A 15957-nucleotide genomic window follows, 5' to 3' on the forward strand; every position below is an offset into this window, starting at 1 on the left:
TCCTGCCTCTCCTTCAGACAGGATGGCAGCCCACCCAGCTCCCAACTTAAAATCTATCTCTGTGTCTTCTCTCTTTATTTCTAATATTTCTCAATCCCTGGCCACCTCCACTTAGAACCGATTCGTTCATCTCTTCCCATGCGGGTCACGGAAAAGGGAGATCCCTGCCGCAAAAGGCCCCCCGCACAGGCCAAACCACAGTGATGGCCACCATGCTATCCTGATGAGCTGATTTCCACCAGGTGGCCCCATCATTTCCCCTAAATTATCTCCGAGTATTTATGCATTCCCTCTCTCCAAGCCCAAGGAGCCTGTTCATTTCTCCCAGACCATACAAGAAGCATGGCTCAGGCCTTCCTTCTCTTGCTGGCCTGCATCTGTAACTCTCTCCTGAGTTCTACCCTTCCTTCAAATCCTGCTTCCTCCACAGCTTTCCTCTGGTTGTTCCAGCCCTTGCTGATCTATCCCACCTGTATCTGGGATGTTGCTTCTAAACTATGTCAGTGATTTGACACTGGAAACATGCTTGTGTGGATCTGTGTTGCCCACTTGCCATCTAGCAGAAAAGCTCTCTGTGCTGCCTGTGGTAGGAACTCAACACTTATGGATGGAGACATGCCCACATCTCCTGCTGAAGTGACAATCTGCCAGGGTCATGGATCCTTATAAAGGGTGTGTACGATCTGGGCAGCTGCGATAGGCAAAGGGTGAAGTTCAAATGCTCAGATTTTTTTTTGCCTTCTTCTATAACACTATTTGATTGGGATACTTGGGATAAACAGCCCTAACTTTTTATTTTTTTTTTTATTTATTTATTTTTATTTCTTCATTATTAGAGAGCTAATTTAAACTGAAGCAATAATTTTGATGTTTCCAAAGTTAACTATTCAATTGAATAGTCATTTAGGTAATAATGACAACAAAACAACAGTGTTCACAAATTAAAACCAACACTTCTACCCAGAAGGAGTTTGAACTAAAGTTAAAAGCAGCCAGTAACCCACTGCTCCTGGCCTGGACTAGTGAGGCAGTGTCCCGCAAGTCAGAGAGAAGAACAACACTCTCTCCCTACTGTCTCACAGATGCCACACAGCTGGGTTCTGCCCTGGTCAAATGGGAAACTGCCCAGCAGAAATGAGGCTTTGGCTTCTTTGTTCAAGATCCCATGGCAGGTGGAGTTGGCTGTGTCCTTCCTCAGGATTGACATGTTGGGATCTTCTTACAAACACCTGTTTCACCTTCCTCCTGGCATTGCTCTGATTGCCAGGCTCTCACAGTCATAATCCTATATAATTAAAGGCTAATATGCAAATTGTCCCCTCAACCTGGAGTTTGACCAGGGGGCAAGGCCAGTTGGCCCCACTCTCGATTGCCTCCCCCAACCCCCAAAGCCCCTCATTGGGCAAGCAGGCTGGACCCCACCTGTGCATAAATTCATGCATGGGGCCTCTAAAGTTATAATTCAAGGTCCCCCAAAACCAATGATCAATACTCATTCAGTCTTTATCTTACTTGACTTAGTAGCAACAACTGACACATGGTACTTTCTCCAACTTGAAGCTTGCCAGATGCCACACTCCCTGCTTCTCTTTTTACTTCAACTGCTGCTAACTCCATGGACCCTAGAGTCCCATGACTTAGCCCTGGGGCCTTTCTTCTCCTCCATTTATGCCAGTGGTTCTCAACCTTTCTAATACCTCAACCCTTTAATACAGTTCCTCATGTTGTGGTGAACCCCAACCATAATATTATTTTTGTTGCTACTTCATAACTGTAATTTTGCTACTGTTAATGAATTGTAATGTAAATATCTATATTACTCGATGATCTTAGGCTCTACAGCAGCGGTTGAGAACCGCTAGCAGGGTCACTTAAGACCAAGAGAAAAACACAGATATTTACATTATGATTCATAACTGTAGCAAAATTACATTTATGAAGTAGCAATGGAAATAATTTTATAGTTGGGGGACACCACAACATGAGGAACTGTATTAAAGGGTCGAGGTATTAGAAAGATTGAGAACCACTGGTCTATGCCTACCCAGCTTGCAATCTTATCTAGGCTTCTGGCTTTAAAATGCATCCAGAGAACATCAGCTCCCCAAAACAGCCCATCCTCATTACTCACGTATTCCATATCTTTTAATTTGCCTACACGCTAAAATTCACTTCTAGCCCCCAAATCCATACATGATGCTTTTGTGGTCATTTGTGGACATGAGCAGAGTGGCCAAACCTTTGAGTTGTCCACGGTGCACATTCCCAGGTGAGGTCAAGAGTGGCAATGCTCTGCCCTCTTGTTTTGGCTCTCACACTATAAATAAGTATTGTTTTTATGGTCTAATTGGTACCACATTTTTTCACATTGTTGCGTGTTCTATTGACTTCTCTGTTTCAAATGGGCCCCAATTGTAATGCCGAAGTGCTGGGTAGAGTTCTTAAAGCACAGGAAGGACTGGATGTGCCTTATGGAGAAAACACATGTGTCTGACAAGTCTTGTTCAAGCATGAGTCATGTACTGTTGGCCATGAGTTCAATGTTAATAAATTGACAATAATATTAAATAAGGTATCATTGAACAGAAATACACATAAAACAAGGGTACGTATCGATCAGTTGCTGAAAATTTGATCAGAGGCCCCCCAGGAACCTAATCCTATCTTTCCCTCAGAGCAACTTCACTAACTCAGGGTTCACGGGATGTCACAGAACGTAACTGCCATGTGTAACGAGAAGACTGCATGGTTCCAGGCTGGATTTCTCTCCAGAACTCCAGACTCATTCATATTTCAGCAGCCTCCTTAACCTTGGAGATTTTAACCAATCAAAACCCAAACCCCTGATAATATTTCTGCAACTTGCTCCTCCCAGGGGCATCTCAATTCAAGGCAACTATGCCACTTCAGGCGCTCACACCAAAAATCCTTGGAATTACCCTGGATTTCTCTTTTAATTTTTCAAATCATGATAATAGCCCTGACTGGTTTGGATCAGTGGAGAGAGCGTCAGCCTGTGGACTGAAGGGTCCCAGGTTCGATTGTGGTCAAGGGCATGTACCTTGGTTGCAGGCACATCCCCAGTAGGGGGTGTGCAGGAGGTAGCTGATTAATATTTCTCTCTCATCAATGTTTCTAACTCTCTTTCTCCTTTCCTCTCTGAAAAAAAACACAACACAATAAGATATATATATTTTAAAAATCATGATGATACTATCTTCAAATTATATGTGGAATCTGGCAGCTTCTCACCATGTCCACTTTGCCAGCTTGTACCTTAGAGGGATCCTGGTAAAAGTCAGATCATGCCATGCCTTTCCTCAGAACCTTCTAGTAGCTTCCTGCCAACTGAGTAAAAGCCACAATTTTGACAATGACCTGTAGTCCTGGTCTCTACCTGCCATTCCCATTGCTTCTCTGACTTTATCTGCCCTATTCTCCACCCTGCTCATTCCATTCTCCATGCCTCAGGGCCTTTGCAGCACCCTGGGAATACTTTTCCTCCAAATAACAGCACAGCCAGCTTCTTCACTTGGATCAGGTCTTTACCACATCACCACCATCTTAGGTGAGAGCTGCCCTCATCCCCATAATTAAAACTACAACCACCTACACACACACACACACACACACACACACACACACACACACTCATCTCTTGACTGATTTGTTTTTTTCCAGAGTACTTATCACTATCCAAGGTGCTAATTAACATGCCTAGCTGTTTGCTTATCATCTGTCTCCCTCCCACTCAAATGTAAGTGCCATGAGGGTGGGACCTTTATCTGTTTTTTTTTCTTTCTACTGATGTATCCTCAGAGCCTAGAACCGATGGTAGGCACTAAATAAATAATTCTTGAATGGTTGAATAATGTAGTGCTTACCATACATTATTCAATATACCTGGTTGCCCTCTGTCTCTCTCAGTAATACTGACTGTGAAGAAATATGTCTTATTCATATTTGTATTCCTATCAGCAAACCACTGTGCAGGGTGCATAATAGGAATTCAATAAATTGTAGGCTGAATGAATACAAAGGGAGGAGAGGAAAGAAAAAAATTGCTGATTTTCAGAACCTTGGGGTTAGTCAACAAGCATCTGTGCCAAGATTAATAAGACACTCTCCCTGTTCTAGAAAAAAACCCAGCATGGTGGGGAGAGACACAGATGGAAACGAACCCCGAGACAATGTAATCAGAGCCATGATAAGAAAGGGTCAGGAAAAGCACTGGGGTGGCAAAGGAGAGGATGGGTGTTGAGAAAGCAATCACAAGGAGGTTGCATGTAAGCAGGGCTTTGCATAGGAGTTTGCCATGTAGACTGCAGGGGACGAAACACCGCCCATTGCCTGAGGTATGTCTACATAGACAGGAGCCTCCCTATCTGTCCCCTTCCTCGTTCTCAAAGGTCTTCTAAGAGTCTAAGTGCTTAAACATGAAGAAACAGAATTGCTGTATTTCCACAATTCTCTTCTTCTCCTCCCCACTCACAGAGAACTTGATACTTGATGAGAGGATTACTAGAGGGCTCCTCTGGCCTTAATTTTGGGTAGTAGGAATCAGGGCCACATCCAAACATTGTCCCCAGTTCCCAGACTCATCAGCATCTGACATCTAAACAAGAACCAGACCAGACAATGGCAGCCACTTAGAGACCCAGAGAATCTGCCCTCTGCGGGCTCTGCCAAGATGCAAAAAAGCAAAAACCAATTTAGAAAGTGCTAAAGCTTTCCAGCATCAGAGCCAAATATGAGAGCAGCATGATGCACATGTAAATATGGACATTCTTTGTCAGAACATTAAATCACGTCCCAGAGCTGACTTCCCAAAAGGGGACACTGGGCAGCCACCTCACCTTCTGCAGCGTCTTGGCTCAGAGAGCCTGGGCACCAGCCCGCTGAAGAAGCAGAGCCTCCTGGCAAGGGCCCTGGACACCATGAGCTCATAGACCTTCTCATTTTCTAATGTCTGAGGTCTGAACTTTCTTCCTCCCCATCTTCTCAGAGAAATGAGAATAAGCTTGTCTATTTGTTTCGATTAGCTACTTGCCTGATGGCTTGGACTAAGCTGGAGAAATTCCACAGGCACACCACACATGCTCACATGTCTGCCCACCGCCCCACCAAGGCATAAACATGCATTTACATATGTGACACAGCCACAACTTCTGGTGTCCCCAACAGGACCCAGCCTATTCCTGCAACTATCACTTTATTCTCCTAGAACAGAGATGGCTCACTATGCCATTATCTCCATCAAGGCCCATGCTGTTCTCTTGATTAGGATCAGAACAATCTGTTTTCTGTCTAATGCATGCACACAACCCAGGGACACAAACTCCTGCACCAGTCAAGAACAAGCACTGAGCACTCCTTCGTATCCCCTGCCACATTCCCACCGCCTTTATTCCTTCCTTCGAAATCTCCTTGTCTCTCATGTTATTCCCTCAGCCTGTTCTTTTCTCCTCTCTGGTGAGGTCCTTTAAAAATGCAACAGCTCTGACATATCATCCATTATTATGCAAATACTTGTAAGGCTGGGCCCTGGAGTTTCCCACAAGCTCGAGGCCTGAAGGCCCACAGTGAGGCCTATTTTCCTCAGCCTCTGAGGAAGACCTTGTGCTGCTACCAAAGACAGACAGGAATGATGTTGGTTGTACAATATTCCCTTCTCTCTTCCAGGGCAGGCTTCCTATTCTCATTAAGAAAAACGATCATGGTTTGCATAGGATTTCAGCCTTAATCTCCGTTTTCTAAAAGTCTTTTCCAACCTCAGTTTTAACTATTTTCAGACATTCTAGCCTGTACACTCTCCCTGGGCTTTTTCCCACTTAGGGCTTTTGCACACGCTGATGCTTCTACCTGGAATGTATGTCCTCTAAATTCCCATGGCTGGCTGCCCAAGTCTCCTGCCCATCCCCTCAACCCAGCTCCAATCCCTCTCCACCCTCGTTATTCTATCACAGGCCCTTTTTATTCCTTTTATTCATGCACTTACCATGATCTGAAACAACCCTGTTCATTTGTTTGTTTCTTTGTTTAATGTGTGTTGCTCGCAACCACAATGTAAGCTGCGTGACGACAGGCTCATTCACTGCCATCACCCCAGTGCCTAGAACAGCATCTGATACATAGCAGGCACTTTAATACATATTTGCTGAGTGGAATGAATACATTCCTGTAAATGAAAGTCTCAAAGACTTCACAAAGAGTTCCAATGGCTTTTCTCCAGGACCCAGAAGACAGAAGGTGAATCTCAGGGCCCAGGTGTTCCCATCTGTCAGTAGTCTCCTCGGCCTCCCCATGTTTAGCACAAAAAGCCTGGGCTTCTCATTTTAAGGAAACTTTCATTCTTGGTTTCCCTGGTGCAGATCAAGACTGGCAAGTTTGAGAGCGTGACTTCATTAAGGTTCCAACCAGAGTCCTCCTATCCACATTTTACTCCAAGCTGCTTCTAACTCAGCATTCTAAATGTTTTATTTGTGCTTGCACCTTATTGTTATCTTAGAATCTCACTGTAAAGCATTTGAAAACATAAACACATGAACATTTCTGGTATTCGAATCTGGGAATTCATCCAAATCAACTCTTGGCCTTCAAGTTAGGCCCTCACCCCAATCAAATAGGATTTCTCCCCAACTCTTAAAAGGTTTCAAGCAGAATCCCTTCCCTTCCAGCTCCTTCCAGGGTCTCTCCCTCATTTTATTCTTCCCTCAAGGGAAATGCAGGCAGCTGTGATCATGTGCCAGCCGCAAATGCTTAAGAAGACTGATGAGAGTGACATGCAGGGACACACACACACTGTCCTCACCAACGTAACCGGGGGTCCCACAGGCTGTGGACATCACGTCTCCTTTGCCCTCCATCTTTGACAATCCAAAGTCACTGATCATTATTTTGGACTCCTCATCTTGACTGTAGTACAAGAGGTTTTCAGGCTAAAAAAAAAATAAGAAAAGTATTTACAAACTGTATTTAGAGCAGATTAATTGTGAACTCACCAAACCACAAAATCTATTTACTATTCAAAAATATACTTGATCTTTAGATGTAGTGAATCATTAAGAAGAGTGGTCTTGAATGAAGCACTGGCAAGGGCACTTACTGGTTTTCAATAAATGTTAGGCCCTGTCCTATTATTAGTATTTTCCCTACTTAAAAAAAATTAACCCTGTTTGGAGGCAATCCAGTGAAAACGAGAAGGTAAGCAGAGCTGCCATGCCAGAGGGACTGCCCTGCAGGGCTTATGCCTCAGACCTCGGGATGGTACCGACAGGGCAAAATAACCTCTGGACTGGGCCCAGGGAAATGTTGTTTCCCAAAAACATTGTATACAATAACAAGAAAGCAGTTCTAATGACTAATGGACTGAAAATTAAAAACTATTTAGAATGAACATCCCTAAGTTATGTTACCTGCACCAACAGAAATACTTTCCTTCTACTGATAGAGTTGTTCCCCTTCCCTAGCCTTTGTCTCTCAATCAGAACACAATCTGGGCTTCTGCCTGGCTTAATGATAGAAAACCAAATATTCTCGTTGGTCTCAAATAAACACACATTGCCTCTCCCTCTGAAAGGCCCTGGCTAGTTTGGTCAGTGGTTAGAGAGTCAGTCTGTGCATGGAAGGGTCTTAGGTTTAATTCCCCATCTGGGGCATATATGATCAGGATTGCAGGTTGGATCCCTGGCTCTGGTCAGGGTGCTTGCTGGAGGCAGCTAATTGATGTGTCTCTCTCACACTGATATTTCTCTCCCAACTCCCCCCACTCCCATTCCTTCCTTCAATTCTCTAAAAAAGCAATGGAAAAAAATATCCTTGCGTGAGGATTAACCAGAAGAAGGAAGAGGAGGAGGAGGAGGCAGAGGAGAAGGAGGAGGAGGAGGAGGCAGAGAAGAAGACTGCAAAAGGTGACAGGTAAGACTTGATCAACATTCCTAAATACTCTCATCCAGTGGTTTTAAATTCACCTACCAAGAGTGGTTCTCAAGCCAATATCAGTATCACCTAGACTCTCCTTACAAATGCAAGTTCTCTGGCCCCACTGAAAATCTACAGAGGCAGAATGTCTGGAGTGGGGCCATGTCTGTGTTTTTCCAAGCCCTCCAGACAATTCTGATACAGACTGATGTTTGGGAGCCACTAGCCTAGTCAACAGAAAATGATAACATGGAGAGAAGAAGAGAAAACTTTATAGTGAGTGCTTATTAAAGGAAAAGCTACACCATTTTATACCCTGACTCCTGGTACCAGATAACAGGAGATATTGAAATTCCATTTTCACTCCTGCTTAGAATTTATTTTTTAAATTGGTTTAGATTTCCAATAGCCCTATATTCAGTATAATATAATCCCTGTGTTTATGATATAAGTGGTGGGTATGCATGCTGAGGGGGGGGGGGGTTTCTACCTGGAAGGGTGCAGTGAGCACTGGGGGTTAGACCTGGAACTGCTATAGATGAAACCACATTACAGCTTTGGGTCAACAATGCTAATTATATTGTTCCTCAAAATGATATGTTCGTTATCTGCCCTTTGGTATTGACATAGACCTGGGAGGAATGTATTTCCAAGGTGCCCAAACATGGCCCAGGTTCTTCAGTGCTATTGAGTGAAGGGTAAGGATGCCAAATTTCCTTTCTCACAAGGAAATTACGAGAAAGAAACCCAATACATTATAGACGCTGTCATTGTAGTACATGTAAGCTATCTTTCCTGATAACCTTCCATTTCTCTTCTCTTTCATCTCCTGCTCTCTACCCACTCTCTCCTTCCTACCCTCCCCCATATAGCATGTTGTGCAGAGACAGAGATGCAATAAAGAGAAAACTGGAGAACTGCACTGGAAGAAGTGTCTTTGTGTCCTGTACATCTTGAACAAAATTACTTTTAGATAAACTTCAATCAATACATAATGTACCTCTTGGTTGCCCTTTGGCATTATGACTATAAAATCCCCCAGGCAATGGCCAGCCCCACTCACCTTCATTCTCCTTCAAGCTACTTCTGAGTCACAAAGGCCCAGATGACCAACAGTACACAAATGCCCACTATTATTCCACCCTTATCCACATAAGGCAACCCCATCCCTCTTCTGAAACCAATCTTCTTGGGCAGGTGCATTATGAGTTGGAGAGCAGCTGAAGGATGTTACTAAGCCATGGTCTTACCTTGAGGTCCCTGTGGACGATGCCCATTCTATGGAGATAGTAGACAGCATCCAGGACCTGACGGATCAGAGTGCTAGCATCTTTCTCTGTGTAAAATCCCTTCTCCACTATTCGATCAAACAACTCTCCACCGGACACACTGTTAAAAAAAAAAAAAAAAAAGAAGAAGAAGAAGAAGAAATGAGACGTTTGAGAGGATCTGTTGAATTATTCAGGGATAATCATCTTTCAATATGGTAAAAGACTCAAATTTTATTTTATAAATGAATCCATTTTTAGAGTTAGATTTTGTCCCATCTAGTCCCCAGAAGCTCTACCACAGAAGTGATTCTATGTTATTGTGGTACAAATGTCCAGATGAAATAAGTAAAATAAAAATAAGCCATGGCCCACAGACTAGTCAGGCTTGGCAGGTCTCTCCTGGCCTCTGCCTCCTTGCTGCTGTGACAATGTCAGTATCATCAGATACAGGGAGATGATGCTGGCTAAGATGTCTCCTTCACAGAGACAGTATCCTTAAAGGACCCAGGTGGGGGTGCTATGGGCAAAGCATGGAGCAGCCAACAGGATGCCTGGGCTTTTGACTGAGTTATGCTCCTAATAAGCTGAGTGCATGAGCATTCCTTGAGGTTTTTAAACCTCAGTCTTTTTATCTGTAAAATGAGGGTGTTAATCTAGTCAACTATTTCCAACAGAGGCTAGGGGGATGTTCTCAGAGGCTGGTATCAGAGCCTGAAAGCCACATGTGATTTGAAAAAAGGGGGGGGGGGGGGAGAAAATTATTTTCTATTAGAGGCCCAGTGCACAAAATTTGTGCATGGGGGAGGTCCCTCAGCTTGGCCTGCACCCTCTTGCAATCCAGGACCCCTCAGGGGATGTCCGACTGTACATCCGACTGCACAGGGATAGGGCCTAAATAGGTAGTCAGACATCCCTCTTGCAATCCGGGTCTACTGGCTCCTAACCACTCACCTGCCTGTCTGTCTCATTGCCCTTAACCACTCTGCTTGCCTGCTTGATGCCCCTAACCACTTGCCTGCCTGCCTTCCTGATCACCCCTAAGCACTCTGCCTGCCTGCCTCATCATCCCTGACTGCTTGCCTGCCTGCCTGATCATCCTTAACCATTTGCCTGTCTGCCTGCCTGACTGCCCTTAACTGCTCACCTGCCTGCCTGATTGCCTCTGCTTTAGCCTCTGCCACTGTGGCTTCATCCTAAAGGACATCCCAAATGATGTCTGGAAGGTCATTCAGCTATCTAGTCTAATTAGCATATTATGCTTTTATTATTATGAATTACACTGCTTTGTTTTGTTTCCCCTCCCAGCCTTTGGTGATATTTTATGTTAATTTGCTTTGAATTTCAGATTGCATTAAATATTTTTTTTTCATATTATTAAAGATCTGGGGGAGTGGGTAGGCGCTGGGAGGATGGGGTAAAGAGGGGTAAACAGAGACTTTTCTAATACTGTCAACAATAAAAACTATGAGAGAGGCCTAGACAAAAAAAAAAAAAAAAAAAAAAAGGACTTTTTGAAAAAGGTCAAAAAGCCTGAACAACTTCTATAGACCCTTTCATTTTGATATTTGATGCTACTCTGAGTTTAACAATTCTGAGTTATACAATTCTATATAGTTTAATAGAACTATACAATTCTGAATAGAAACAAATCAAATAACATCTTAGCCTTCCAGTTCTTAGAATATATACTTTGCTAAGAAAACAGTACTTCTTACAAATAATTAAGCCATCTTAGAAATTAGCTTCAAGGGTTATATTAACACTATTTTTTTCTATAAAAAAAGAAAAAAATTCCCAAAATCAAAATGAAAAAGAGATTTATTTGAAGTATTAAGGGCATAAATATTAAGTTTCATAAATAACTCCTACAGCTTTAATAGAGTAAAGGCATGCTCTGGCCACACCACACACACACATTTACAAACACTGAAGGCTATGATTCATTTTCTGCAAGTCATGGCCATCAATGTGCAATAACTAAACCACAGATACCTAAACACAATTGCAGCTGTAAAGGCCTATGTGTTATCTAGGGTCATTCCAAGAAATAATTGTACTTGAATAATGTCTTGTTTCCAAAGCAAACTAAGCAATATAGACAAGAAAAGGAAGATGCTCAGGAGAAATAAAAAGCAATCAAAAGAGTGAAAAGAAATTGAAACAACCGGGGAGAAATTACACTTTGGTGATTATATTGTTTAAATAATCCCTCCCTAGGTAAACCAAAATTCCAAAATGTCCCCTCTTGGCAACTGACACCACATCTCGTCAGTCTTCATTTCTTCTAGAACCTTTTTCCAATGAGTTTCAATGTCTGAAACTCTGCAGAGCTTGAGGATGTAGGGCAGGAGATGTACTACTGCCAGGGGCAGGGTGACTGAATACATTCACTTGACTTAATCACTTATTTGACTATTCATTCAACATTATATGCTAGCTACTCCCATGGTTGGTGCCAATCAAGGCAGCATTAGCTATGAAGGAGGAAAGTCTATTTTGACTGTGTGCCTCCTCATTCTCTAACATCAGTCCACCCTCCAATAATGGCATAGCATATGCGTGTTCCAGTGCTTTCTCCCCCCCCCCCATTTTTTTTTATTGATTATGGTATCATATAATTGTCCTCATACCCCCAATCCCATCCTAAACCCTCCCTTCATATGCCCCCCCCCCCCGTTGTCCTTGGCCACTGGCCAGGCCCATATGCATGCACACAAGTCCTTTGGTTGATCTCTTCCCCTAACCATGGTGTGGAAAAGAGGGTTTTTAATATCTAAAGCGAGTGCTTTCTTACCACTCCTACGCCTGCTACTCACTCCTCTGTTCTGGAAGCTGCTGGAGGACCTCAGGGAAGATTGTTCACCCTTTCTTCTCCCACCCCATCCTTAGTACTGCAGGGCTCACCCTGCCAGGTCATCTCCCTCCCTCAAAACTGATCTTTCCTGCTTCCCATTCTCTCAAAGTTCTCTTTTCTGCTATGTAATCTGTAAGGTGTTAATATATTCTAGTGGAATAGGGCATCAATACAGTAAAAACTGGAGCTTCAGTGTTGAAGTGCAAGATTCTGCTGCAGGATATAGTATATATTCTCACAGAGTCCCAATGCTCTGCACATTTGCTATTTCCCTTATTAAATTTCAAATTGCAGCAGATCTTTATTTTTCTGAACATTGCTCAGAAAAAAAATTTTGTTTCCTTAGAAACGAAGGCACTGGGGAAATGTTTAAAAACTTGCCAATAAAAAAAATGTAACAAGTACTAATAAAAATACCTTAAATTTGCAAATCACTTTATTCTTTTCACTTTATGCAAATCACTTTATACTATTTATTGTAAAGGCCTGAATGTTTATCTCCTTGCAAATTCATGTGCTAAAGCCCTAACTCCTAAAATGATGGTATTTAGAAGTGGCATCCTTTGTTGGGTGATCAGGTTTAGATTAAGTCATGAGGGTAGAGTCCCCATGATGTGTCACAACCTTCTAAGAAGAGGAAGAGAGACCAGTACTCTCTCTCTCTACTATGTGAGGACACAGTGAGAAGATGGTTGCTTGCAAGCCAGGGAGAGAGCCTTTAACAGGAACCAAACCTGCCAGCACCTCAGTCTTGGTCTTCCCAAACTCCAGACGTGAGAAGTACATTTCTATTGTTTAAGGCACCCAGCTTCTGGTATTTTGTTAAGGCAGTCTAAGCTAACTAGACAACCACTCATTTTCAAAACCGCTTGTGAACAACCAGAATCCCAGAATCACTAATGAGGAAATAAGCTTGGACTTGTGGTGAGGGGCATGTCTCATTTCTAGGCCTAGAGACCATGGTTGATTGGCTGCTGATCTGAAATATAGGTTACTCTTTAATCTAGGGGTGTCGAACTCAATCAGAGAAGGGGCCCAAATCTAAAATCCAGCCTAAATCGCGGGCCGAATGGTTTACTGAACAGTCATAAACTGTCATTGTGATGGAAACGCAGCGGAGTGCAGTGATGACAGCGCGGTGCGGGCCACATTGCAAGGCCTGGCGGGACGGATTTGGCCCTCGGGCCTTGTGTTTGACACATGTGCTCTAATCCTTCTATGGCAAGCTTCTTGTGTGCATGGAGTCCTGAATTAAAAATAAAGAAAAACATCAGAATCCAGTTAGAATGATCAGGGACCTGGTGATAGAGAAAAAGAACTAGAATCATAATAAAGTACCAATAAATCAAATGAATGGATGTAGCTATCAGAAGAGGGGCTTAGCTGTGGGGGATAAAGATAAACTAGCTACCAAAGATTAAGGGAGAAGACAAAGACATGACTGAAAAATTCTCTAGTCTTATCAATTCAAACTTGGACATTGATTTAGAACAACCTGCCTTTGGAAACCATTTTGTTCTTTACATACACTTGAACGCCCCCATCTAACTTTAATAGGTATCATCTTCTTACTTTAAAGTTACTGCCAATTTTAACTTAAAATATTTTATGTCTTATAAAAATATCATCCACACATTCACTACAAGATAGTTCTTGTGCCAATAATGAAAACTGGGGTCCAAAATCTACTTCTCCAGAAATTAGATATAATAAAATAAAATGAAGACTGAAGGAAACTAGCATATGTCACCCCAAAATATGCCTCTGGCATAAAAATTATTCTGAGCTAACGACAATTAAGAAGCAGAGAAAGCTTCCTGCCCCTCCCCCCCCCCCCACCACTGTCTAAAGACAATAAGTAAATTGCCTTTGTATTGTAGACAGATTTTTACCAGCCCAGAGTCAAAACCAGAAAAACTGGCAAACAAACCTATTAACTCATCATTATCTTCCTAGTTACTTCTTCATCAGTTACTACCCCTGCTCCAAATCCCTTTGTCTTCTCAATTCTTCACAAATGTATTATCTGTCTACAAGGTAGAAAGCTGTCTGCTCTAGTCACTTCTTCAGGCCTTCATTCTCTTGTGAAGGCTCCCAAGTACATGTAAAAACTTAATATAATCTGTAAACCTTTCTCCTGTTAATATGTCTTTGTCAGCCTAATTTTCAGACCCCACCAAGCACCTTAAACGGGTTGAGTAAAATGTTTTGCTCCCCTACAGGGCCAAACTGTGCTGTTAATTTCAGAAAGAATAGTCTGAGAATTATTAGCAGTGATGCTGGGATAATAAAAAAGCAGTGTTGTAGCAAACATGCCTTGAAATTCACAAAGGCTCAGATAACCAGGCCGCTAAAGAGTAACAAAACCTGGCGACAAGAATACAAGAGCAATGTGGTCTTAATGTGCCCCAGAGCGACGCTGGTTATAAATGTGTGTTTGCTAAGAACCATCTTCCCTATTTGCATTTATTTAGTCCTAAGGGGAAGGTACTCTTGAAATATGCAGGTTGTGATTAAGAGAGGTTACAAGCAAAGCGTTTTTCAAATGTGATCAAGGCCCAGATCACAGATATGTACATTTTTTTCACCCAGCCAACAGAGAGAAATAATCTATCTTCTCAGTCTTCTTCTCAGTCTTTCCCTCAATTAAGTCCCAACTTGGCAGCCCCAGGATCTCCCTCCTCCCATGTGGGGCAGTGGCCCTGCCTGTCTCCCAGGCTCCTTCCCTTAATCCTCATTACTTCATTTGGCTTTGGCATCTGAACACTCTGCTCCTGGGAGGACTCCCCATCCACACTGGGAAGATTAAAGCTTTATTTAATGGAACCCCTGCCTTCAACATTTTTATCCTTCAATAAATCCTACTTTCATAATAAAAATATCTTTATTCTTAGAATTCAGTTTCAAAATATCTTCCAGGCCTCAATCTGTTCAGAAATTTTCAAAACACAAACATATGCCTCTTCTTTTAATGGACCAGATCAATTTAACTCCTTGTGTTTCAGTATGCTTTGATTCTGGCTATTTTGTCTTCTCAGTATCTGAAGTGCTAGGGGTTAAATTGCATTCTCCCTCAATTTGTATGTTGAAATTATTACGTATTTGGAGATAGAGCCTTTAGGAGATAATTAAGGTTAAATAAGGTCATATGGATCCAATATGAGTAGTGTCTTTATGAGAGACAGACACCAGGGATGCACTCATACAGAGGAAAGACCATGTGAAGCCAGAGAGAAGGTAGCCATCAGGAGAGGGGCCTGAGGAGAAACCAAACCTGCTGAAACCTTGATCGTGGATTTTCAGCTGCCAGAAAGGTGAGAAAATAAGTTTCTGTTGTTTAAGTCCCCTATTGTGTGGTATTTTGCTATGGCGGTCTGAGCAAAGGAATACATTGGGCAACATGAAGCACCCCATGTTCGTGTGGTGTACCTCTGATTGTGCATTCTCTTTTAATATAGTTTTGAGGTTCATTGGGGGGAAACTTTTTTTGCGCTGTGTATTTTTTAAATTCATAAGTCAAATAATCTAGTAAGCCAGGCTATATGTTGTCCCTTTTTTTTCCACGAGGCCCACAGCCGGGAAGAGGGGCGGAGGTTTGAGGTGCACAGGGAAGTTAAACACAGTAGAGGGTTCTAGCATCAGGAGTGGGGCAGTGAAAGAAAGTGATTTGGAAGCCCACAGAAGAACACCTAGAAGGAGCCCAGGGCTCAGGGCAGGAAGTCAGTGTGAACTGTCTGATTGATGAGGGAGGGAGGGAGGGAGGGAGGGAGGGAGGGAGGGAGGGAGAAAGGGAGGGGGAGAGAGAGAGAGAGAGAGAGAGAGAGAGAGAGAGAGAGAGAGAGAGAGAGAGAGAGAGAATGAGAATTTGTTGTTCCATTTATTTATGCATTAATTGATTGATTCTTGTATCTG

The 15957-nt window shown here is 42.7% G+C and overlaps 1 protein-coding gene across 5 annotated transcripts in view; it reads right to left on the bottom strand.

Annotated features, from left to right (window-relative positions):
* Positions 1 to 15957, bottom strand: part of CAMK1D (calcium/calmodulin dependent protein kinase ID) — a 346472-nt gene that overhangs the window by 43087 nt on the left and 287428 nt on the right. For all 5 annotated transcript variants that reach the window (XM_036452768.2, XM_036452785.2, XM_036452757.2 and 2 more), the window contains 2 exons: positions 9171 to 9309; positions 6812 to 6938 (listed from right to left, as the gene is read on the bottom strand). In XM_036452768.2, coding sequence (XP_036308661.1) covers positions 6812 to 6938; positions 9171 to 9309 — 266 coding nt within the window. The remainder of the gene's footprint in view (positions 1 to 6811; positions 6939 to 9170; positions 9310 to 15957) is intronic.

This window comes from Pipistrellus kuhlii, unplaced genomic scaffold (genome assembly GCF_014108245.1).
Source record: "Pipistrellus kuhlii isolate mPipKuh1 unplaced genomic scaffold, mPipKuh1.p scaffold_m20_p_1, whole genome shotgun sequence".
NCBI lineage: Eukaryota > Metazoa > Chordata > Mammalia > Chiroptera > Vespertilionidae > Pipistrellus > Pipistrellus kuhlii.